Source organism: Oncorhynchus gorbuscha, linkage group LG12 (assembly GCF_021184085.1).
Source record: "Oncorhynchus gorbuscha isolate QuinsamMale2020 ecotype Even-year linkage group LG12, OgorEven_v1.0, whole genome shotgun sequence".
NCBI classification, from domain to species: domain Eukaryota; kingdom Metazoa; phylum Chordata; class Actinopteri; order Salmoniformes; family Salmonidae; genus Oncorhynchus; species Oncorhynchus gorbuscha.
The window spans coordinates 604,977-632,550 of NC_060184.1; the positions used below are offsets into that span (position 1 = coordinate 604,977).

Sequence of the window (27,574 nt, forward strand, 5' to 3'; positions counted from 1 at the left end):
TATAGGCCCAGTCTTTGGAACTTTGGTTTTCATAGATATGGCTACTAAAAGGTGAACACTACATCCTATGGATTTGGATACTGCCTTGAAGCGAAATATGTGCCGCTATAGTAAAGATGTGATCAATACATGTTGATGATTTCATTCTTGTGCTGTTTATATCTACACTGGTAGGTTAACTGATATCCTTAACCAGGGTTTAGGCACCGGTTACTGTTTGAAACTTTTTCTTGAGGGCTTGATGAAAGCCAGTTAAAATTTACGTCATCCAGAAAATATACCTCTCTGTTGTAGATTCTAGTTCTGTTGTCTCTAGGACTATTTCCTATTCTTGCATTTTATGATGTATGTGTGCATGTGTGTGTGTTTAGGTGTTTCTGTGTGGAGTGTGTGGATCTTTTGGTGGGTTTGGGTTCGGCGTCAGCTGCGATCAGAGAGGACCCCTGGAACTGCTACATGTGTGAAACACACAACACACACGGGTTACTACGACGACGCGACGACTGGCCGTCACGACTACAGGTGTTCTTCGCTAACAACCATGAACAGGAATTTGTAAGTCAAAGGTCACGTAGAGATGTTTACATGTTTTAATGTGATGGTCTAAAGCAGGGGTATCAAACTGGTCCCCCATTCCACATAACTGATCCCCCGTTCCACATAACTGGTCCCCCGTTCCACATAACTGATCCCCCGTTCCACATAACTGATCCCCCGTTCCACATAACTGGTCCCCCGTTCCACATATGTGACCGATCAGCTCGATTCGGTCTTATTTAGCAACAGTTTTTGTTTTACATTGGATGAAAGTAGAGTCTCAGAGCTAGAAAAGGGTATATCATACACTACAGTTGAGGAACAATGGGAAATTAATTCTGCTTTGAACGTTGATTAACTTGTAACCTCATTTTGAGAAAATTGCCTTTGAATATTTTGGTGCCTACTGGAGAACTCTTCTTTGTCTACACCCATTCAGCATTGTTCACACCCTCTTAAGCTTTAGCCCCACCCAGCCCTTTAAGGGTTGATCTGAGCGTTCTGTCCTAACAACTGCAGTCAAGCACCCAAGCTAACTGGCTAACGTTGGCTAGCTTGCTAGCTACTTCTAGACAGAAATGAGAGAACAGCTCACTCTGACCATTTTATTCGCCCTAGCAGAGCTGGTTAAGTTGTTTTTATGTTATCCAGAGTATTCGTGACTGCAACTGTGCTGCTGGCAACAAACGCTTTTTTGCCAACTTTTACTGGCACCGGCCATATTCAACAGGTGTTGAGCGTTTGTAAATTCAACAGTTATTCTGCGCTCTGACACACAGATGAGAGTTCTCTGAAATCAGAGTAGATAGCCAGTAGCTGTCGCAGTGACATCATTCATATTCTATTGAAATGGATACTTGCATAGTGAAGTCTTTTGTTATGACATGTAGCTAGCTTGCTAAGGTTAAATCTAGACTTGGTTCCCTCTATCGTAATCACTCATCTTTCACCCCAGCTGCCAAACTAACCCTGGTTCAGATGACCATCCTACCCATGCTAGATTACAGAGACGTAATTTATAAATTGGCAGGTAAGGGTGCTCTTGAGCTGCAAGATGTGCTTTACCATTCGGCCATCAGATTTGCCACCAATGCTCCTTATTGGACACATCACTGCACTCTATACTCCTCTGTAAACTGGTCATCTCTGTATACCCGTCGCAAGACCCACTGCTTGATGCTTATTTATAAAACCCTCTTAGTCCTCACTCCCTCCTTTCTGAGATACCTACTGCAGCCCTCATCCTCCACATACAGTTGAAGTTGGAAGTTTACATACACTTAGGTTGGAGTCATTAAAAGTCATTTTTCAACCACTCCACAAATTTCTTGTTAACAAACTATACTTTTGGAAAGTCGGTTAGGACATCTTCTTTGTATATGACACGAGTCATTTTTACAACAATTGTTTACAGACAGATTATTTAACTTATAATTCACTGTATCACAATTCCAGTGGGTCAGAGGTTTACATACACTAAGCTGACTGTGCCTTTAAACAGCTTTGAAAATTCCAGAAAATTATGTCATGGCTTTAGAAGCTTCTGATAGGCTACTTGACATCAATTGAGTCAAACAATAGCACGCAAGTATTAACACCATGGGACCACGCAGCCATCATACTGCTTAGGAAGGAGACGTGTTCTGTCTCCTAGAGATGAACGTACTTTGGTGCGAAAAGTGCAAATCAATCCCAGAACAACAGCAAAGGACCTTGTGAATATGCTGGAGGAAACAGGTACAAAAGTATTTATATCCACAGTAAAATGAGTCCTATATCGACATAACCTGAAAGGCCGCTCACCAAGGAAGAAGCCACTGCTCCAAAACCGCCATAAAAAAGCCAGACTATGGTTTGCAACTGCACATGTGGACAAAGATCGTACTTTTTGGAGAAATATCCTCTGGTCTGATGAATTAAAAATAAACCTATTTGGCCATAATGACCATTTTTATGTTTGGAGGAAAAAGGGGGAGGCTTGCAAGCCTAAGAACACCATCCCAACCGTGAAGCACGTGGGTGGCAGCATCAAATCAAATCAAATTTTATTTGTCACATACACATGGTTAGCAGATGTTAATGCGAGTGTAGCGAAATGCTTGTGCTTCTAGTTCCGACAATGCAGTAATAACCAACGAGTAAACAAGCTAACAATTCCAAAACTACTACCTTATACACATAAGTGTAAAGGGATAAAGAATATGCACATAAAGATATATGACATTTACATTTAAGTCATTTAGCAGACGCTCTTATCCAGAGCGACTTACAAATTGGTGCATTCACCTTATGACATCCAGTAGAACAGTCACTTTACAATAGTGCATCTAAATCTTAAAGGGGGGGGGGTGAGAAGGATTACTTATCCTATCCTAGGTATTCCTTAAAGAAGTGGGGTTTCAGGTGTCTCCGGAAGGTGGTGATTGACTCCGCTGTCCTGGCGTCGTGAGGGAGTTTGTTCCACAGAGTTTGGCAGAGTTTGGCACAGAGCGTCATAGGCAAGATGCAGTAGATGGTATCGAGTACAGTATATACATATGAGATGAGTATGTAAACAAAGTGGCATAGTTTAAAGTGACTAATGATACATGTATTACATAAAGATGCAGTAGATGATATAGAGTACAGTATATACGTATACATATGAGATAAATAATGTAGGGTATGTAAGTAGCATTAAGTAGCATTGTTTAAAGTGGCTAGTGATATAGTTTACATCAATTCCCATCAATTCCCATTATTAAAGTGGCTGGAGTTGAGTCAGTGTGTTGGCAGCAGCCACTCAATGTTAGTGGTGGCTGTTTAACAGTCTGATGGCCTTGAGATAGAAGCTGTTTTTCAGTCTCTCGGCCCCAGCTTTGATGCACCTGTACTGACCTCGCCTTCTGGACGATAGCGGGGTGAACAGGCAGTGGCTGCACTCTGGCACAGTCAGACGAGAGTGTTCTGAGACACTTGTTGCAGTGACATTCTATTGAAATGGATACTTGCATACTGGAGTCTTTTTGTTAAGTTTTACTACACAATACATTTTTAAAAAGCTGCGTTAGACAGCATTACCTACACATACTGACCAACTCAAATAGACAGAAGCGTGCTATATGGCAGACCAATCCAAACTCATCTATCGGCATGTCCAGCCCACTCATTATCTCAGCCAATCATGGCTTGTGGGAAGGTTGCTGACTTTTTCGATGGCTAAATCAACTAGGCTCATAATTTAACAACTGTATTTACAGATGGCAAGTCTGTTATTAAGGCACATGAAAGTTCACATGTTCCAGAAGACATTTCTGATTAAAAAAAAACACATTTAGATTTTTTTTTAAACGTTTACTTTCAAATGGTTCTCCTGTGAATTAGCGAGTAGTTTCACATATTTGGTTTCCAACAACTACCTGGCACACTTGCTGATTAGTTGCATAGTGAGTAAGGTGTGCGTGGAACGGGGAACCAGTTTGATACCCCTGCTTTAGACCAACACATTAAAACATGTAAACATCTCTAAATGTTTTATGGCTGAGGATCACAAGGATGACATTGAATCCCTCCCAACTCTCAAACCTCTTCTAGGAGGCAGCCAGGTTGTACCCTCCTGTAGCAGCTGAGAGGAGACAGCCAATCAGAGTCCTCTCTCTGTTCGACGGTATCGCCACAGGTCAGAACACCAGTGTGTGTGTGTGTGTGTGTGTGTGTGTGTGTGTGTGTGTGTGTGTGTGTGTGTGTGTGTGTGTGTGTGTGTGTGTGTGTGTGTGTGTGTGTGTGTGTGTGTGTGTGTGTGTGTGTGTGTGTGTGTGTGCGTGCGTGCGTGTGGTATGTTTTTGTGTATTTAAAAATATATATATATATATATGTGTGTGTGTGTGTGTGTGTGTGTGTGTGTGTGTGTGTGTGTGTGTGTGTGTGTGTGTGTGTGTGTGTGTGTGTGTGTGTGTGTGTGTGTGTGTGTGTGTGTGTGTGTGTGTGTGTGTGTGTGTGTGTGTGTGTGTGTGTGTGTGTGTGTGTGTGTGTAGGTCTGTTGGTGCTCAGGGACCTAGGTATTCAGGTGGACAGGTACGTGGCTTCAGAGGTGTGTGAGGATTCTATCACCGTGGGGATCGTACGTCACCACGGTTCCATCATGTATGTTGGAGACGTACGCAACGTCACGCGCAAACACGTGAGTCTTCTCTCTTCTCTCTTCTTCTGCTCTCCTCCTTTCCTTCCCTCCTCCTCTTCTCCTCTCCTCCGCCACTTCTCTCCTCTTCTTCCAACCTCCTCTTCTCCTCCTCTTTCCTCCTCTTTTCCTCTCCTCCTCCTCCTCCTCTTCCCTCCTCTTTCCTCCTCTGCTTCATCTGACCACTTTTTTATTGACAGAGTAACTGGTGCTTCCTGCTTTAATTTTTGCTTGTAAGCAGGAATCAGGAGGATGTAATTATGGTCAGATTTTCCAAATGCAGGGTGAGAGAGCTTTGTATGCGTCTCTGTGTGTGGAGTAAATGTTGTCTAGAGGTTTTTTTCCCCTCTGGTTGCACATTTAACATGCTGGTAGAAATAAGGTAAAACGGATTCAAGTTTTCCTGTATTAAAGACCCCGGCCACTAGGAGTGCCGCCTCTGGATGAGCGTTTTCCCCTTTGCTTATGGCGGAATACAGCTCATTTGGTGCGGTTTTAGTGCCAGCCTCTGACTGAGGTGGTATGTGAACAGCTGCGAAAAATACAGATGAAAACTCTCTAGGTAAATAGTGTGGTCTACAGCTTATCATGAGATACTCTACCTCAGGTGAGCAAAACCTTCAGACTTCCTTAGATATCGTGCACCAGCTGTTGTTTACAAATATACATAGACCATCACCCCTTGTCTTACCAGAGGCTGCTGTTCTATCCTGCCGATACAGTGTAAAACCCACCAGCTGTATGTTATTCTTGTCCGACTCATTAAAGAGAAATTCTTCTTTCAGTCCAAGGTGAGTAATCGCTGTTCTGATTTCCAGAAACTCTTTTTGGTAATAAGAGATGGTAGCAGCAACATTATGTACAAAATAAATTACAAATAATGCGAAAAAACAAACAAAAGAGCACGGTTGGTAAAGAATCAATAAAACGGCAGCCATCCCCTCTGGTGCCATCTTTACATTCTCACTATGGAAACAGGAGGTAGACTAGTGTCCTGTCCAGGGGGTGTCCTGTACATCAAGCTGTCTCACTATGGAAACAGGAGGTAGACTAGTGTCCTGTCCAGGGGGTGTCCTGTACATCAAGCTGTCTCACCACAGAAACAGGACACAGACTAGTGTCCTATTGTCTGGTTCAGACAAGGCTACTGACTTAACACCAAAGTTTCTGTCTGTAGATCCAGGACTGGGGTCCGTTTGACCTGGTGATTGGAGGAAGTCCCTGTAATGATCTGTCCATCGTCAACCCCGCCAGGAAAGGACTCTTCGGTGGGTGTTTTTCACATTTCATCAGTATCTTCCTGTGAAATGTCCCTCATAATAAAGTCTGGGTCCACCCCACAGAGGGTACTGGACGGCTGTTCTTTGAGTTTTACCGGCTGCTCCACGAGGCCCGTCCCAAACCAGACGACCACCGACCATTCTTCTGGCTCTTTGAGAATGTTGTTGCCATGGGGATCAGCGACAAGAGAGACATCTCACGATTCCTTGAGGTACACACACATGCACACACACACATTAATGTTGATTGGGCATTTGCTCTAGAGCAGGGATGGGCAACTGGTGATATGGTGATATGCGGCCTTCAAGATCAACCCCCCCCCCCCACCAAAAAATAACTCAGTCGGGGTCTGAACTTACTGTTGCATCGATCAATAGAATAAATGTGTTTGTGCATTAGCAGTTTTTCTCTTTTTATGTCAGTCACTGATAGTCACTCAATTAGCAAATCAATTAACAGAAGATTAATGTGCAAGTTGAGATACTGGGGTGCAAAGGAGCAAAATAAATAAATAAATACATTATGGGAAGAGGTAGTTGGATGGGCTATTTACAGATGGACTATGTACAGGTGCAATCAAATCAAATCAAATCAAATTTATTTATATAGCCCTTCGTACATCAGCTGATATCTCAAAGTGCTGTACAGAAACCCAGCCTAAAACCCCAAACAGCAAACAATGCAGGTGTAAAAGCACGGTGGCTAGGAAAAACTCCCTAGAAAGGCCAAAACCTAGGAAGAAACCTAGAGAGGAACCGGGCAATGATCTGTGAGCTGCTCTGACAGCTGGTGCTTGAAGCTAGTGAGGGAGATATGAGTCTCCAGCTTCAGTGATTTTTGCAGTTCGTTCCAGTCATTGGCAGCAGAGAACTGGAAGAAAAGGAAGAATTGGCTTTGGGGGTGACCAGAGAGATATACCTGCTGGAGCGTGTGGGTGCTGCTATGGTGACCAGTGAACTGATATAAGGCGGGGCTTTACCTAGCAAAGACTTGTAGATGACCTGGAGCCAGTGGGTTTGGCGACGAGTATGAAGTAAGGGCCAGCCAACGAGAGTGTACAGGTCGCAGTGGTGTGTAGTATATGGGGCTTTGGTGCCAAAACAGATGGCCCTGTGATAGACATTCATCCAATTTGTTGAGTAGAGTGTTGGAGGCTATTTTGTAAATGACATCGCCGAAGTCAAGGATCGGTAGGATGGTCAGTTTTACGAGGATATGTTTGGCAGTATGAGTGAAGGATTCTTTGTTGCAAAATAGGAAGCCGATTTTAGATTTAATTTTGGATTGGAGATGTAGTAGTGACTCTAGTGACTCCCCATCCTGCATGCGGGAGATTAATCATCGCCTGGCACTAATTAGCATAACGCAACGGACATAAATATCCCTAGAAAATATTCCTATTCATGAAAATCACAAATGAAATATATTGAGACACGGCTTAGCCTTTTGTTAATCACCCTGTCATCTCAGATTTTCAAAATATGCTTTACAGCCAAAGCTAGACAAGCATTTGTGTAAGTTTATCGATAGCCTAGCATAGCATTTTGTCCAGCTAGCAGCAGGTAACTTGGTCACGGAAATCAGAAAAGCAATCAAATTAAATAGTTTACCTTTGATGAGCTTTGGATGTTTTCACTCACGAGACTCCCAGTTAGATAGAAAATGTTCCTTTTTTCCAAAAATATTATTTTTGTAGGCGAAATAGCTCCATTTGTTCTTCACGTTTGGCTGAGAAATCACCCGGAAATTGCAGTCACGAAAACGGCGAAAAACATTCCAAATTAGCTCCATAATATCGACAGAAACATGGCTAACGTTGTTTATAATCAATCCTCAAGGTGTTTTTCAAATATCTATTCGATAATATATCCATCGGGACAATTAGTTTTTCAGTAGAACCGATTGGAGTAATGGCTACCTCTGTATTTTACGCGAGAATCTCTCTGGCAGCATCAGGTGACCACTTGCGCAATGTAGCCGCTTACGGGTATTCTTCAACATAAATGCGTAAAACGACGTCACAATGCTGTAGACACCTTCGGGAATACGGAGAAAGAGTAATCTGGTTGATAGCCCATTCACAGCTCAATAGGGACTCATTGGAACACAGCGCTTTCAAAACATGGGGCACTTCCGGATTGGACTTTTCTCAGGCTTTCGCCTGCAACATTAGTTCTGTTATACTCACAGACAATATTTTTACAGTTTTGGAAACATTAGAGTGTTTTCTATCCTAAGCTGTCAAATTTATGCATATTCTCGCATCTTGTCCTGACAAAATATCCCGTTTACTACGGGAACAGATTTTTTTTCAAAAATGAAAATACTGCCCCCTAGTCACAACAGGTTTTAATGTGAGTCTGGAAGGAGAGTTTACAGTCTAACCAGACACCTAGGTATTTGTAGTTGTCCACATATTCTAAGTCAGAACCATCCAGTAGTGATGCTGGACGGGCGGGCAGGTGCGGGCAGCCATCGGTTGACGAGCATGCATTTAGTTTCACTTGCATTTAAGAGCAGTTGGAGGCCACGGAAGGAGAGTTGTATGGCATTGAAGCACATCTGGAGGTTAGTTAACAAGGTGTCCAAAGAAGGGCCAGAAGTATACAGAATGGTCTCGTCTACGTAGAGATGGATCAGAGAATCACCAGCAACAAGAGCGACATCATTGACGTCTGTGGAGCGTTGCTGCCCCCATTTGGCCATGAGAGGTACATCATGTATTCATTGTTGTCTGTGGAGCGTTGCTGAGGACAATACTGTCTAACTGTGTGTGTTTTCCAGTGTAACCCAGTGATGATCGATGCCAAAGAAGTGTCTGCTGCTCACCGCGCCAGATACTTTTGGGGAAACCTGCCGGGCATGGGGCGGTAAGACACACTGAATCAGAATAACCAGAATAATGATGAAACAGCAGTGTAACAGTAATCATGTCTATGTCCAGTCCTCTCACAGCCATGGTGAATGATAGATTGGAACTACAAGACTGTCTGGAGCACGGACGCACAGCCAAGGTAACGTGTCTGTGTGTATGAACAGATATAGGACTCCAGTAAATAATCTTGTATTGCCATTTGTATTGCTGCATGAACGTTTCCGGTATGAGCCCTTCTTTAGCATGCAAGGCAATTGCAATAAACGTCACAACAACTATACTACACAGGTGGCATGATTCTAAATTCCCTGTAAGTATTGGCCCATCAAGAGATCCCAACAGAGAGAGCTGTGGAGGTGACAGTCTAATACAGACACACAATTGCATTACATTATGATGTAATTACCTAAATGTTTGGCCTACTTAGAACCTACTACAAAAAACCTACGGTCCTATTTCAAGGTCGATCATACACTACATGACCAAAAGTATGTGTACACTTGCTCGTCGAACATCTCATTCTAAAAACAAAGTCATTAATATGGAGTTGGTCCCCCCTTTGCTGCTATAACAGCATCCACTCTTCTGGGAAGGCTTTCCACTAGATGTTGGGGCATTGCTGCGGGGACTTGCTTCGATTCAGCCACAAGAGCATTAGTTAGGTAGGGCACTGATGTTGGCCGATTAGTCCTGGCTCAAAGTCGGCGTTCCAATTCATCCCAAAGGTGTACAAAAGGTTGAGGTCAGGTCTCTGTTCAGGCCAGTCAAGCTCTTCCACACCAATCACACCAATCTCAACAAATAGCTTCTGTATGGACCTCGCTTTGTGCACGGCGGCATTGTCATGCTGAAACAGGATAGGGCGTTCCCCAAACTGTTGCCACAAAGTTGGAAGCACAGAAATGTCTAGAATGCCATTGTATGCTGTAGTATTAAGATGTATCCTCACTGGAACTAAGGGGCCAAGCCCAAACCATGAAAAACAGCCCCAGACCATTATTCCTCCACCACCAAACTTTACAGTTGGCACTATGCAGGTAGCATTATACTGGCATCTGGCAAACCCAGATTTGTCCGTTGGACTGCCAGATGGTATATCACATTGTGTCTATTATTCCTGATGGTATTCCCTTGTCTCAACTGTGTCCACTGTTGCACCATGATCAGAGGGAATTGTTATCCATCCTCACTAAGGATAAAGGTTAGAATAACATGTAACATGTTTAATATCTCCTGTAGTGTTCCTGGAACTTTTAGTATGCACGTAAGACCAAACGTAAGAGCTCCATTGACAACCATGATGAACTATCACCTGTTACCAGGTATTTCAACAACCATGATGAACTATCACCTGTTACCAGGTATTTCAACAACCATGATGAAAAATCATCTGTTAACAGGTATTTCAACAACCATGATAAAAATGTACCGTAACACCATGTATATAGTCTCCACATTGACTCTGTACCGTAATACCCTGTATATAGCCTCCACATTGACTCTGTACCGTAATACCCTGTATATAGCCGCCACATTGACTCTGTACCGTAATACCCTGTATATAGCCTCCACATTGACTCTGTACCATAATACCCTGTATATAGCCTCCACATTGACTCTGTACCGTAATACCCTGTATATAGCCTCCACATTGACTCTGTACCGTAATACCCTGTATATAGTCTCCATATTGACTCTGTACCATAATACCCTGTATTTAGCCTCCACATTGACTCTGTACCGTAATACCCTGTATATAGCCTCCACATTGACTCTGTACCATAATACCCTGTATATAGCCTCCACATTGACTCTGTACCATAATACCCTGTATATAGCCTCCACATTGACTCTGTACCGCTACCCCCTGTATATAGTCTCCACATTGACTATGTACAGGTACCCCCTGTATATAGCCTCCACATTGAATCTGTACCGGTACCCCCTGTATATAGCCTCCACATTGACTCTGTACCAGTGCCCCCTGTATATAGCCTCCACATTGACTCTGTACCGTAATACCCTGTATATAGCCTCCACATCGACTCTGTACCGGTACCCCCTGTTTATAGCCTCCACATTGACTCTGTACCGGTACCCCCTGTATATAGCCTCCACATTGACTCTGTACTGGTGCCCCCTGTATATAGCCTCCACATTGACTCTGTACCGGTACCCCCTGTATATAGTCTCCACATTGACTCTGTACCGGTACCCTCTGTATATAGTTTCACATTGACTCTGTACCAATACCCCCTGTACCAGTACCCCCTGTACTGGTACATTAGGGCCGAATGATTTTATTTCAATTGTCTGATTTCCTTATATCAACTGTAATTCAGAAAAATCATTGACATGTTGTGTTAATATTTTGTTCAGTAGATCTTTATTTGATCGCCATGTTTTCCCCCACAGCTCTCTCTGCTGGGATTGGGCCAGTACTGACTGGGAATGTTTCATGATGCCCACCTGTGAGGTCTGGTTGTTGTGACAATGATAGCCATTGAAGAAGGGCTCATACCCCAAACGTTCATGAGGCAATACATTTATTCACTGTAGTGCTGTCCTATTTCTGTTCTTTGGGTTATATTTGGGACAGGTTAAATTGAGTTGGGTCCCCTGCTGAACAGAACCCTATATTTATCTGTTGTAGTTTGGGAAGGTGCGTACAATAACAACGCGTTCTAACTCAGTGAAGCAGGGGAAGGATCAACACTTCCCTGTTTACATGGACAACAAGGAGGACATACTCTGGTGTACTGAGATGGAGAGGTAAACCCTGACCCCTGACCTAACTATATTGAGATGAAAGGTAACCCCTGACCTAACTACACTGACATGGAAAGGTAACCCCTGACCCCTAACCTAACTATGCTGAGATGGAGAGGTAACCCCTGACCCCTAACCAAATTCTACTGAGATTGAAAGGTAACCCCTGACCCCTAACCAAATTCTACTGAGATGGAGAGGTAACCCTTGACCCCTAATCTAACAAAATACTGAGATGGAGAGGTAACCCCTGACCTAATTATACTGAGATTGAAAGGTAACCCCTGACCCCTAACCAAACTATCCTGAGATGGAAAGGTATCTCCTGACCCCTGACCTAACTATACTGAGATGGAGAGGTAACCCCTGACCCCTGACCTAACTATACTGAGATGGAGAGGTAACCTCTGACCCCTGACCTAACTATACTGAGAAGGAAAGGTAACCCCTGACCAAACTATACTGAGATGGAGATGTAACTCCTGACCCCTGACCTAACTATACTGAGACGGAGAGGTAACCCCTGACCCCTGACCTAACTATACTGAGATGGAGAGGTAACCTCTGACCCCTGACCTAACTATACTGAGAAGGAAAGGTAACCCCTGACCAAACTATACTGAGATGGAGAGGTAACTCCTGACCTAACTATACTGAGATGGAGAGGTTACCCATGACCCCTGACCTAACTATACTGAGATGGAAAGGTAACCCCTGACCCCTAACCTAGCTCTACTGAGATGGAAAGGTAACCCTTGACCCCTAACCTAGCTCTACTGAGATGGAGAGGTAACCCCTGACCTAACTATACTGAGATGGAGAGGTAACCTCTGACCCCTGACCTAACTATACTGAGATGGAGAGGTAACCCCTGACCCCTAACCTAACTATACTGAGATGGAGAGGTAACCCATGACCCCTGACCTAACTATACTGAGATGGAAATGTAACCCCTGACCCCTTACCTAGCTCTACTGAGATGGAAAGGTAACCCTTGACCCCTAATATAACACAATACTGAGATGGAGAGGTAACCCCTGACCTAACTATACTGACATTGAAAGGTAACCCCTGACCCCTAACCAAACAATCTTGAGATGGAAAGGTATCTCCTGACCCCTGACCTAACTATACTGATATTGAAAGATAACCCCTGACCCCTAACCTAACTAAACTGAGATGGTGAGGTAACCCCTGACCTAACTATACTGAGATGGAGAGGTAACCTCTGACCCCTGACCTAACTATACTGAGATGGAGAGGTAACCCCTGACCCCTAACCTAACTATACTGAGATGGAGAGGTAACCCATGACCCCTGACCTAACTATACTGAGATGGAAATGTAACCCCTGACCCCTTACCTAGCTCTACTGAGATGGAAAGGTAACCCTTGACCCCTAATATAACACAATACTGAGATGGAGAGGTAACCCCTGACCTAACTATACTGACATTGAAAGGTAACCCCTGACCCCTAACCAAACAATCTTGAGATGGAAAGGTATATCCTGACCCCTGACCTAACTATACTGATATTGAAAGATAACCCCTGACCCCTAACCTAACTAAACTGAGATGGTGAGGTAACCCCTGACCCCTGACCTAACTATACTGAGATGGAGAGGTAACCCCTGACCTAACTATACTGATATTGAAAGATAACCCCTGACCCCTGACCTAACTATACTGAGATGGAGAGGTAACTCCTGACCGCTAATCTAACTATACTGAGATGGAAAGGTAACCCTTGACCCCTAACCTAACTATACTGAGATGGAGAGGTAACCCTTGACCCCTAATCTAACAAAATACTGAGATGGAGAGGTAACCCTTGACCCCTTTTTTTATTTATTTTTTTACCTTCATTTTACTGGGCAAGTCAGTTAAGAACAAATTCTTATTTTCAATGACGGCCTAGAAACAGTGGGTTAACTGCCTGTTCAGGGGCAGAACGACAGATTTGTACCTTGTCAGCTCGGGGATCTGAACTTGCAACCTTTTGGTTACTAGTCCAACACTCTAACCACTAGGCTAACCTAACTATACTGAGATGGAAAGGTAACCTCTGACCCCTGACTTAACTATACTGAAATGGAGAGGTAACCCCTGACCCCTGACCTAACTATACTGAGATGGAGAGGTAACCCCTGACCCCTGACCTAACTATACTGAGATGTAAAGGTAACCCCTGACCCCTAACCTAGCTCTACTGAGATGGAAAGGTAACCCTTGACCCCTAATATAACACAAAACTGAGATGGAGAGGTAACCCCTGACCCCTGACCTAACTATACTGAGATGGAGAGGTAACCTCTGACCCCTGACCTAACTATACTGAGATGGAGAGGTAACCCCTGACCCCTAACCTAACTATACTGAGATGGAGAGGTAACCCATGACCCCTGACCTAACTATACTGAGATGGAAATGTAACCCCTGACCCCTTACCTAGCTCTACTGAGATGGAAAGGTAACCCTTGACCCCTAATATAACACAATACTGAGATGGAGAGGTAACCCCTGACCTAACTATACTGACATTGAAAGGTAACCCCTGACCCCTAACCAAACAATCTTGAGATGGAAAGGTATCTCCTGACCACTGACCTAACTATACTGATATTGAAAGATAACCCCTGACCCCTAACCTAACTAAACTGAGATGGTGAGGTAACCCCTGACCCCTGACCTAACTATACTGAGATGGAGAGGTAACTCCTGACCGCTAATCTAACTATACTGAGATGGAAAGGTAACCCCTGACCCCTAACCTAACTATACTGAGATGGAGAGGTAACCCTTGACCCATAACCTAACTATACTGAGATGGAAAGGTAACCCTTGACCCCTAATCTAACAAAATACTGAGATGGAGAGGTAACCCTTGACCCCTTTTTTTATTTATTTTTTACCTTCATTTTACTGGGCAAGTCAGTTAAGAACAAATTATTTTGTTCTTAACTGTTCAGGGGCAGAACGACAGATTTGTACCTTGTCAGCTCGGGGATCCGAACTTGCAACCTTTTGGTTACTAGTCCAACACTCTAACCACTAGGCTAACCTAAATAGACTGAGATGGAAAGGTAACCTCTGACCCCTGACTTAACTATACTGAAATGGAGAGGTAACCCCTGACCCCTGACCAAACTATACTGAGATGGAGAGGTAACCCCTGACCCCTGACCTAACTATACTGAGATGTAAAGGTAACCCCTGACCCCTAACCTAGCTCTACTGAGATGGAAAGGTAACCCTTGACCCCTAATATAACACAATACTGAGATGGAGAGGTAGGTAACCCCTGACCTAACTATACTGAGATGGAGAGGTAACCCCTGACCCCTAACCAAACTATACTGAGATGGTGAGGTAACTCCTGACCCCTGACCTAACTAAACTGAGATGGAGAGGTAACCCCTGACCCCTAACCAAACTATACTGAGATGGAGAGGTAACTCCTGACCCCTGACATAACTATACTGAGATGGAGAGGTAACCCCTGACCCCTGACCTAACTATACTGAGATGGAGAGGTAACCTCTGACCCCTGACCTAACTATACTGAGAAGGAAAGGTAACCCCTGTCCAAACTACTGAGATGGAGAGGTAACTCCTGACCTAACTATACTGAGATGGAGAGGTAACCCATGACCCCTGACCTAACTATACTGAGATGGAAAGGTAACCCCTGACCCCTAACCTAGCTCTACTGAGATGGAAAGGTAACCCTTGACCCCTAACCTATCTCTACTAAGATGGAGAGGTAACCCCTGACCCCTAACCTAACTATACTGAGATGGTGAGTTAACCCCTGACCCCTTACCTAGCTCTACTGAGATGGAGAGGTAACCCTTGACCCCTGACCTAACTATACTGAGATGGAGAGGTAACCCTTGATCCCTGACCTAACTATACTGAGATGGAGAGGTAACTCCTGACCGCTAATCTAACTATACTGAGATGGAAAGGTAACCCCTGACCCCTAACCTAACTATACTGAGATGGAGAGGTAACCCTTGACCCATAACCTAACTATACTGAGATGGAAAGGTAACCCTTGACCCCTAATCTAACAAAATACTGAGATGGAGAGGTAACCCTTGACCCCTTTTTTTATTTATTTTTTACCTTCATTTTACTGGGCAAGTCAGTTAAGAACAAATTATTTTGTTCTTAACTGTTCAGGGGCAGAACGATAGATTTGTACCTTGTCAGCTCGGGGATCCGAACTTGCAACCTTTTGGTTACTAGTCCAACACTCTAACCACTAGGCTAACCTAAATAGACTGAGATGGAAAGGTAACCTCTGACCCCTGACTTAACTATACTGAAATGGAGAGGTAACCCCTGACCCCTGACCAAACTATACTGAGATGGAGAGGTAACCCCTGACCCCTGACCTAACTATACTGAGATGTAAAGGTAACCCCTGACCCCTAACCTAGCTCTACTGAGATGGAAAGGTAACCCTTGACCCCTAATATAACACAATACTGAGATGGAGAGGTAGGTAACCCCTGACCTAACTATACTGAGATGGAGAGGTAACCCGCTGACCCCTAACCAAACTATACTGAGATGGTGAGGTAACTCCTGACCCCTGACCTAACTAAACTGAGATGGAGAGGTAACCCCTGACCCCTAACCAAACTATACTGAGATGGAGAGGTAACTCCTGACCCCTGACATAACTATACTGAGATGGAGAGGTAACCCCTGACCCCTGACCTAACTATACTGAGATGGAGAGGTAACCTCTGACCCCTGACCTAACTATACTGAGAAGGAAAGGTAACCCCTGTCCAAACTACTGAGATGGAGAGGTAACTCCTGACCTAACTATACTGAGATGGAGAGGTAACCCATGACCCCTGACCTAACTATACTGAGATGGAAAGGTAACCCCTGACCCCTAACCTAGCTCTACTGAGATGGAAAGGTAACCCTTGACCCCTAACCTATCTCTACTAAGATGGAGAGGTAACCCCTGACCCCTAACCTAACTATACTGAGATGGTGAGTTAACCCCTGACCCCTTACCTAGCTCTACTGAGATGGAGAGGTAACCCTTGACCCCTAACCTAGCTCTACTGAGATGGAGAGGTAACCCCTGACCGCTAATCTAACTATACTGAGATGGAGAGGTAACTCCTGACCTAACTATACTGAGATGGAGAGGTAACTCCTGACCTAACTATACTGAGATGGAGAGGTAACTCCTTACCTAACTATACTGAGATGGAGAGGTGACCCCTGACCGCTAATCTAACTATACTGAGATGGAGAGGTAACTCCTGACCTAACTATACTGAGATGGAGAGGTAACCCCTGACCTAACTATACTGAGATGGAGAGGTAACCTCTGACCCCTGACCTAACTATACTGAGAAGGAAAGGTAACCGCTGACCAAACTATACTGAGATGGAGAGGTAACCCCTGACCCCTAACCTAACTATACTGAGATGGAGAGGTAACCCCTGACCCCTGACCTAACTATACTGAGATGGAGAGGTAACTCCTGACCTAACTATACTGAGATGGAGAGGTAACCCTTGACCCCTGACCTAACTATACTGAGATGGTGAGGTAACCCCTGACCCCTAACCTAGCTCTACTGAGATGGAGAGGTAACCCTTGACCCCTGACCTAACTATACTGAGATGGAGAGGTAACCCTTGACCCCTGACCTAACTATACTGAGATGGAGAGGTAACCCTTGATCCCTGACCTAACTATACTGAGATGGAGAGGTAACCCCTGCCCCCTGACCTAACTATACTGAGATTTGAGAGGTAACCCTTGACCCCTGACCTAACTATACTGAGATGGAGAGGTAACCCCTGACCTAACTATACTGAGATGGAGAGGTAACCCTTGACCCCTAACCTAACTATACTGAGATGGAGAGGTAACCCCTGACCTAACTATACTGAGATGGAGAGGTAACCCCTGACCTAACTATACTGAGATGGAGAGGTAACCCCTGACCTAACTATACTGAGATGGAGAGGTAACCCCTGACCTAACTATACTGAGATGGAGAGGTAACCCCTGACCTAACTATACTGAGATGGAGAGGTAACCCCTGACCCCTAACCAAACTATACTGAGATGGAGAGGTAACCCTTGACCTAACTATACTGAGATGGAGAGGTAACCCCTGACCCCTAACCAAACTATACTGAGATGGAGAGGTAACCCCTGACCCCTGACCTAACTATACTGAGATGGAGAGGTAACCCCTAACCTAACTATACTGAGATGGAGAGGTAACCCCTGACCTAACTATACTGAGATGGAGAGGTAACCCCTGACCTAACTATACTGAGATGGAGAGGTAACTCCTGACCTAACTATACTGAGATGGAGAGGTAACCCTTGACCCCTGACCTAACTATACTGAGATGGTGAGGTAACCCCTGACCCCTAACCTAGCTCTACTGAGATGGAGAGGTAACCCTTGACCCCTGACCTAACTATACTGAGATGGAGAGGTAACCCTTGACCCCTGACCTAACTATACTGAGATGGAGAGGTAACCCTTGACCCCTGACCTAACTATACTGAGATGGAGCGGTAACCCCTGACCTAACTATACTGAGATGGAGAGGTAACCCCTGACCCCTGACCTAACTATACTGAGATGGAGAGGTAACCCTTGACCCCTGACCTAACTATACTGAGATGGAGAGGTAACCCTTGACCCCTGACCTAACTATACTGAGATGGAGAGGTAACCCCTGACCCCTGACCTAACTATACTGAGATGAGGAGGTAACCCTTGACCCCTGACCTAACTATACTGAGATGGAGAGGTTACCCCTGACCCCTGACCTAACTATACTGAGATGGAGAGGTAATCCTTGACCCCTAACCTAACTATACTGAGATGGAGAGGTAAACCCTGACCCCTGACCTAACTATACTGAGATGGAGAGGTAACCCTTGACCCCTGACCTAACTATACTGAGATGGAGAGGTAACCCCTGACCCCTGACCTAACTATACTGAGATGGAGAGGTAACCCTTGACCCCTGACCTAACTATACTGAGATGGTGAGGTAACCCTTGACCTAACTATACTGAGATGGTGAGGTAACCCTTGACACCTGACCTAACTATACTGAGATGGAGAGGTAACCCTTGACTCCTGACCTAACTATACTGAGATGGTGAGGTAACCCTTGACCTAACTATACTGAGATGGAGAGGTAACCCCTGACCCCTGACCTAACTATACTGAGATGGAGAGGTAACCCTTGACTCCTGACCTAACTATACTGAGATGGTGAGGTAACCCTTGACCTAACTATACTGAGATGGTGAGGTAACCCTTGACCCTTGACCTAACTATACTGAGATGGTGAGGTAACCCTTGACCCCTAACCTAACTATACTGAGATGGAGAGGTAACCCCTGACCCCTGACCTAACTATACTGAGATGGAGAGGTAACCCTTGACCTAACTATACTGAGATGGAGAGGTAACCCTTGACCTAACTATACTGAGATGGAGAGGTTACTCCTGACCTAACTATACTGAGATGGAGAGGTGATCTCTGACCCCTGACCAAACTATACTGAGATGGAGAGGTAACTCCTGACCCCTGACATAACTATACTGAGATGGAGAGGTAACCCCTAACCTAACTATACTGAGATGGTGAGGTAACCCCTGACCCCTATCCTACATTTTGTTACATTACAGCCTTATTCTAAAATGTATTAAATTGTTTTTTTCCCTCATCAATCTACAAACACAACCCTATATCACATTTACATAAGTATTCAGACCCTTTACTCAGTACTTTGTTGAAACACCTTTTGCAGCGTTTACAGCCTCAAGTCTTCTTGGGTATGACGCTACAAGCTTGACACACCTGTATTTGGGGAGTTTCTCCCATTCTTCTCTGCAGATCCTCTCAAGATCTGTCAGGTTGGATGGGAAGTATCGCTGCACAGTATCACTGGTTTTCATCAAGAATATCTCTGTACTTTGCTCTGTTCATCTTTCCCTCAATCTTGACTAGTCTCCCAGTTGCTGGCGCGGAAAAACATCCCCACCACCATGCTTCACCGTTGGAATTTTGCCAGGTTTCCTCCAGGCGTGACGCTTGTCATTCAGGCCAAAGAGTTCACTCTTGGTTCCATCAGACCAGAGAATCTTGTTTCTCATAGTCTGAGAATCCTTTAGGTTCGTTTTGGCAAATTCCAAGCTGGCTGTCATGTGCCTTTTACTGAGGAGTGGCTTCTGTCTGGTCACTCTAAAATAAAGGCCTGATTGGTGGAGTGCTGCAGAGATCATTTGCTTCTGGAATCTTCTCTATTCTCCTCAGAGGAACTCTGGAGCTCTGTCAGAGTGACCATCGAGACAGGATTGTGTCGAGGAACAGATCTGGGGAAGGGTACCAAAACATTTCTGCCATATTGATAGGTATGCAGACGTTGATGTGGGATACTGGGTCAAAAATAAATAACAATATGGGGATGTGGTAGTTGGGTGGGCTATTTACAGATGGGCTGTGTACAGATACTCACCTGGTCTAAAGAAGGCCAGTTTTATTGCTTCTTTAATCAAAACAACAGTTTTCAGCTGTACTAACATAATTGCAAAAGGGTTTTCTAATGATCAATTAGCCTTTTAAAATGATAAACTTGGATTAGCTAACACAACGTGTCATTGGAACACATGAGTGATGGTTGCTGATAATGGGCCTCTATACTTCTATGTACAGTGTGGCAAAAAAGTATTTAGTCAGCCACCAATTGTGCAAGTTCTCCCACTTAAAAAGATGAGAGAGGCCTGTAATTTTCATCATAGGTACACTTCAACTATGACAGACAAAATGAGAAAACAATTACAGAAAATCACATTATAGGATTTTTGATGAATTTATTTGCAAATTATGGTGGAAAATAAGTATTTGGTCACCTACAAACAAGCAAGATTTCTGGCTCTCACAGACCTGTAACTTCTTCTTTAAGAGGCTCCTCTGTCCTCCACTCGTTACCTGTATTAATGGCACCTGTTTGAACTTGTTATCAGTATAAAAGACACCTGGCCACAACTTCAAACAATCACACTCCAAACTCCACTATGGCCAAGACCAAAGAGCTGTCAAATGATACCAGAAACTAAATTGTAGACCTGCACCAGGCTGGGAAGACTGAATCTGCAATAGGTAAGCAGCTTGGTTTGAAGAAATCAACTGTGGGAGCAATTATTAGGAAATGGAAGACATACAAGACCACTGATAATCTCCCTCAATCTGGGGCTCCACGCAAGATCTCACCCCGTGGGGTCAAAATGATCACAAGAACGGTGAGCAAAAATCCCAGAACCACAGGGGGGACCTAGTGAATGACCTGCAGAGAGCTGGGACCAAAGTAACAAAGCCTACCATCAGCAAGGGCATTGAAGATGAAACGTGGCTGGGTCTTTCAGCATGACAATGATCCCAAACACATCGGGCAACGAAGGAGTGGCTTCGCAAGAAGCATTTCAAGGTCCTGGAGTGGCCTAGCCAGTCTCCAGATCTCAACCCCATAGAAAATCTTTGGAGGGAGTTGAAAGTCCGTGTTGCCCAGCAACAGCCCCAAAACATCACTGCTCTAGAGGAGATCTGCATGGAGGAATGGGCCAAAATACCAGCAACGGTGTGTGAAAATCTTGTGAAGACTTACAGAAAACGTTTGACCTCTGTCGTTGTCAACAAAGGGTATATAACAAAGTATTGAGATTATTATTATATTATATTATAACTTTTGTTATTGACCAAATACTTATTTTCCACCATAATTTGCAAATAAATTCATTAAAAATCCTACAATGTGATTTTCTGGGGAAAAAAATCTATGATGAAAATTACAGGCCTCTCTCATATTTTTAAGTGGGAGAACTTGTACAATTGGTGGCTGACTAAATACTTTTTTGCCCCACTGTAGATATTCCATAAAAATCTGCCGTTTCCAGCTACAATGGTCATTTACAACATTAACAATGTCATATTTCTGATCAATTTGATGTTATTTTAATGGACAATAAATGTGGAGATTTCTAAGTGACCCCAAACCTTTGAACGGTAGTATATAAACTCAGCAAAAAAAGAAACGTCCCTTTTTCAGGACCCTGTCTTTCAAAGATAATTAGTTAAAATCCAAATAACTTCTAAGATCTTCATTGTAAAGGGTTTAAACACTGTTTTCCGTGCTTGTTCAATGAACCATAAACGATTAATGAACATGCACCTGTGGAACGGTCATTAAGACACCAACAGCCTACAGACGGAAGGCAATTAAGGTCACAATTATGAAAACTTAGCACACTAAAGAGGCCTTTCTACTGACTCAAAAAATACCAAAAGAATGATGCCTAGGATTACACTGAGGCCTGCATTCTGGAGCGAGATCGATTTGGAGATGGAGGGTCCGTCATGGTCTGGGGCGGTGTGTCACAGCATAATCGGACTGAGCTCGTTGTCATTGCAGGTAATCCCAACGCTGTGCGTTACAGGGAAGACATCCTCCTCCCTCATGTGGTACCCTTCCTGCAGGCTCATCCTGACATGACCCTCCAGCATGACATTGCCACTAGCCATACTGGTCGTTCTGTGCGTGATTTCCTGCAAGACAGGAATGTCAGTGTTCTGCTATGGCCAGTGAAGAGCCCGGATCTCAATCCCATTGAGCACATCTGGGACCTGTTGGATCGGAGGGTGAGGGCTAGGGCCATTCCCCCCAGAAATGTCCGGGAACTTGCAGGTGCCTTGGTGGAAGAGTGGGGTAACATCTCACAGCAAGAACTGGCCAATCTGGTGCAGTCCATGAGGAAGAGATGCACTGCAGTACGGTTTCAGCTTTTTTTGATATACACTCGTTGCTCACGAATATAGAATTGAGCACACATCCTTGCAATCTCCATAGACAAGCAATGTCAGTAGAATGGCCTTACTAAAGAGCTCAGTTACTTTCAACATGGTCCCATCATGGGATGCCACCTTTCCAACAAGCCAGTTCATCACATTTCTGCCCTGCTAGAGCTGTCCTGGTCAACTGTAAGTGCTGTTATTTTTTATGTGGAAATATGTAGGAGCAACAACGGCTCAGCCGCAAAGAGGTAGGCCTCACAAGCTCACAGAACGAGACCTTCAAGTGCTGACATGCGTAAAAATCTGTCCTTGGTTGCAACAATCACTTTCGAGTTCCAAACTGTCTCTGGAAGCAATGCCAACACAAGAACTGTTCGTTGGGAGCTTCATGAAATGGGTTTCCATGGCCGAGCAGCCCCACACAAGCCTAAGATCAACATGCGCATAGCTAAGGTCTACTGTCTCTACTCTAGTTATATTATCTCTACTCTAGTTATATTATCTCTACTCTAGTTATAATGTCTCTACTCTAGTTATGTTATCTCTACTCTAGTTATAATGTCTCTACTCTAGTTCTATTATCGTTATTCGAGTTCTATTCTCTCTACTTTAGTTCTACTGTCTCTACTCTACTTATACTATCTCTTCTCGTTCTTTTATCTCTACTCTAGCTCTACTGTATCTACTTTAGTTCAACTGTCTCTACTTTAGTTCTACTGTCTCTACTTTAGTTCTACTGTCTCTACTCTAGTTATAGCGTCTCTTCTCTAGGTCTACTGTCTCTACTCTACATCTACCTTCTCTACTTTAGTTCACCTGTCTCTACTTTAGTTCTACTGTCTCTACTCTAGGTCTGCTATCTCTACTGTAGTTCTATTGTCTAGTTCTGCTGTCTACTCTAGATCTACTATGTCTAGTTCTATTGTCTCTACTCTAGTTCTACTGTATCTATTCTAGATCTCCTGTCTCTACTCTAGTTATACCATCTCTACTCTAGTCATCCTATCTTTAGTTCTACTGTCTTTTGTTTTTCTACTTTAGTTATATTATATCTAGCTCTACTATCTCTATGGTAGCTCTACCATGGTTCTACTGTCTCTATTATACTAGCTGTTTTTTCAGTTCTACTATCTCTAATACAGTTATACTGTCTCTACTTTAGTTCTTCTATCTCTAATACAGTTATACTGTCTCTACTGTAGTTCTACTATCTCTAATACAGTTATACTGTCTCTACTGTAGTTCTACTATCTCTAATACAGTTATACTGTCTCTACTGTAGTTCTACTATAGTTCTACTATCTCTACTTTAGTTATACTGTCTCTACTGTAGTTCTACTTTAGTTCTACTATCTCTAATACAGTTATACTGTCTCTACTGTAGTTCCACTATCTCTACTGTAGTTCTACTGTCTCTAATACAGTTATACTGTAGTTATACTATCTCTACTTTAGTTATACTGTCTCTACTGTAGTTCCACTATCTCTACTGTAGTTCTACTATCTCTAATACAGTTATACTGTAGTTATACTGTCTCTACTGTAGTTCTACTATCTCTAATACAGTTATACTGTCTCTACTGTAGTTCTACTATCTCTACTTTAGTTCTACTATCTCTAAAACAGTTATACTATTTCAATTCATTTTATATTTTGGCTTTTGTAACCTCTGACCTCTTACCTCTGCAGGGTTTTTGGGTTCCCGGTCCACTACACAGATGTGTCCAACATGAGTCGTCTCTCCAGACAGCGTCTGTTGGGGCGGTCCTGGAGCGTTCCAGTCATACGACACCTCTTCGCCCCACTCAAAGAGTACTTCGCCTGCAACTAATACACACACACACACACACACACACACACACACACACACACACACACACACACACACACACACACACACACACACACACACACACACACACACACACACACACACACACACACACACACACACACGCACACACACGCACACCTCAACTGAAAGAGTTCTCAGCCTGGAGCCCAGCCCATGACCCACAGGCCGATGCCCAACCAGAAAGCTTCCAGCCCCGCCCCGGTGTTAACCAATCACAAGCCAGGATACGCCCCAACCCTGGTGCTACCCAATCACAAACTAAACCTGTTATCCAGCCACAAAACAATACTCCGACAACATGGACTGTCTCTCTTCCAGTCTCTCTGTCACTCACACCTCAGATTCCATGGTGCTAGTTGACAAAGGTGCTTCAACACTCAGTGGTGCTTAATCTCCTCTACATCTCCCTCCTGTTAATCAAATCTATGGTGCTACACACACACACACATACACAGGTCACTACCAGGTCTTTGTTCAGTAGTTTCATTAGTTTGCAGTGTTTCTTTCTCTTCAGGTAGCAGCTTGTTTTCTACTGTCTCTAAGTGCAGCGTAGCAGAGGGGTTAGAGGTCAGGGGTTAGAGGTCAGTGTTCTACAGTTAAGCGTTGTGGAGGTAGTTCAGCATGACGATTAACTTGCCTGAGACCTGAGGACTCAGGTTAGCGCCCAGAGAGAGCCTATTCTTTAGTTCAGTGGGCTAACATGGTCTCGTGGCGCACAGACAATCCAGGTTTACCCAGCAGTCAGTCACACTAGTGGGTTACACAGTTTGCTGCACACACACACGCGCACGCACGCACACACACACACACACACACACACACACACACACACACACACACACACACACACACACACACACACACACACACACACACACACACACACACACACACACACACACACACACACACACACACACACACACACACACACACACACACACACACACACACACACACACACACACACACACACACACAAACACACACATACACACAAACACAGTTGTGATGAGCTGTTTCCAACCCTGTGCTCCGTCATGCGCAAACACAGCTGTCTCCCATGGTGCAGTGGGGCGTTATGTCATAAGGTGCTTGCTTACGGTAACATGGTTACTATGGGTTACCATCAATTACTATCTGTCAGTATAGTGAGTGGTCTGTTGTACTGTAGGGGGAGGGGCTTGGGGGCAGGGGGTGGGATGTTTATTTGTTGTTTGATGTGATTTACTGGTGGTTATTTGAATGACAGGTGATAAGTCAACGAGGGTATCACCCGTTGGGAGTTTTAACAGGGTGGAGTCCAAGCAGGCTGTCACACACAGACATGCACGCTCCTCTCACGGGTGTAATGAAATGTGTTTTGAAGAGGAAGGTCCGGTGATGTTTCAAAAGGTGCTAAAATAAAATAAAAATAGAATATATCAGATCTATAGTTAGAATAAGGTTGTCTTTCCAATGGCTGTATTTAGTTGTGGTAGAGAGTCAAAGGCAATATTATGTACTCTTGTATCTTGTATGCAGAATAACTAAAGCAGAATAACTAAAGGCATTTTAACTTTGTACTTGAACCTGTAATGAATAAAGGATTCATGTTTTAGCCTAGATATAATGTCTGGCACACTGATCGTGTATTATGGTACATATACCTTCCTCCTCCCCAGCAAACCGGGAACATTCCCAGAACGTTAGCTCAGATTCCCATTAAGTTCTAGTTAGGGTTTTATGTAACATTAGAATGATATCATATATTTATTTATCAAATGTGTTTTAAGAGAACATTCCAAGGATATTTCATGTAACATTTAACAACCACAATAGAATATTCCCCAAAAGTTTGTATGTTTGTATAAAACATTTGCATGATGTTGCTAGAACGTTCCTATAAACATATGTAATGTGTTCTTTAAAAGGTTCCCAGAATGTTTCATTAGGTTGTGGGAACAGTCTGGTGGGAACATCACAATATATATAATAATAATAATATAATAATAATATGTTCCTGTTGTGTTGCTGATTCTACAACTTTTCTTTACAGTGCCAAAAACATTCACCTGGTGTTACAAGAACGTTCCCAGAACACATTTAGTCTGTTCTTTAAAAGGTTCCCAGAATGTTTCATTAGGTTGTGGGAACAGTCTGGTGGGAACATTGTAATAATCAGTTTGGATTGTAAACTATGCTACCATATAAAATAAATACTGTTTTCCTATGAGAGTGACTGAAGCAAAACAGACAAAATTAATCAAGTGAGAAAAATAATCAGATATTATATTAAAAGTGTATAAATTCACAAAACCAATTAAATTAGCCCCAAATAAATGTCAGAATGTCCAAGTCCCCAAACCAACAGAAATGGTCCCAAAGCAGCCTAGTGGTTAGAGCGTTGGACTAGTAACTGAAAGTCTGCAAGATCGAGTCCCTGAGCTGACAAGGTTCAAATATGTCGTTCTGCCGCTGAACAAGGCAGTTAACCCACTGTTCCTAGGCCGTCATTGAAAATAAGAATTAGTTCTTAACTGACTTGTCTAGTTAAATAAATATAAAGTAATAATTAGTTCTTAACTGACTTGTCTAGTTAAATAAAGGTATGAAAATGCTAAAATATGTGACCCACCACCTGGATGAAGTATGTAGCAAAATCCTTTGATTTTTTAAATTTTTAACATTGAATAAAAGTAGAGACTCAGAGCTACAAAATTGTATATCATACTATATAGTTGAGGAACAATTGAACTGTAATTCTGCTTTGAAAGTTGTTCCTTAAATAAGAATGTGTTCTTAACTGAATTTGTCATGCAGGTGAATGAGGACCCAAAAGCGACTTGGCGAAAACAGAGTCTTTAATCCAGTAAGATACTTAACAAAACAAAAGGCATAATACTACTCGTAAAGACGAGAACAGACTGGAGACATGATCAAGAACTGCAGGTTGCCTCGGGAAGGCACTTGAACCTAGCAGACTCAGACACCTGCTCACCACGCAGCATCTGAGGGAAACACGACACGACAGGGCAAAACATAGACACAGCACGGTGAATATAGACAAGGATCCGACAGGGCAGGAACGGAAAACAAGGAGAGAAATAGGGACTCTAATCAGGGAAAAGGATCGGGAACAGGTGTGGGAAGACTAAATGATTGATTAGGGGAATAGGAACAGCTGGGAGCAGGAACGGAACGATAGAGAGAAGAGAGAGCGGGAGAGTGAGAGAGGGAGGGGGAGAGAG

At 43.6% G+C, this 27,574-nt stretch overlaps 1 protein-coding gene across 4 annotated transcripts in view; it reads left to right on the forward strand.

Moving 5' to 3' along the window:
* LOC123990447 (DNA (cytosine-5)-methyltransferase 3A-like) overlaps positions 1-25,951 on the forward strand; it is a 95,854-nt gene extending 69,903 nt beyond the window's left edge. For all 4 annotated transcript variants that reach the window (XM_046290981.1, XM_046290983.1, XM_046290982.1 and 1 more), the window contains 9 exons: positions 372-555; positions 4,111-4,195; positions 4,551-4,696; positions 5,871-5,961; positions 6,037-6,185; positions 8,759-8,844; positions 8,919-8,988; positions 11,503-11,621; positions 24,179-25,951. In XM_046290981.1, coding sequence (XP_046146937.1) covers positions 372-555; positions 4,111-4,195; positions 4,551-4,696; positions 5,871-5,961; positions 6,037-6,185; positions 8,759-8,844; positions 8,919-8,988; positions 11,503-11,621; positions 24,179-24,320 — 1,072 coding nt within the window. In that variant the 3' untranslated portion in view covers positions 24,321-25,951. The remainder of the gene's footprint in view (positions 1-371; positions 556-4,110; positions 4,196-4,550; positions 4,697-5,870; positions 5,962-6,036; positions 6,186-8,758; positions 8,845-8,918; positions 8,989-11,502; positions 11,622-24,178) is intronic.
* Positions 25,952-27,574: the final 1,623 nt, after the last annotated feature.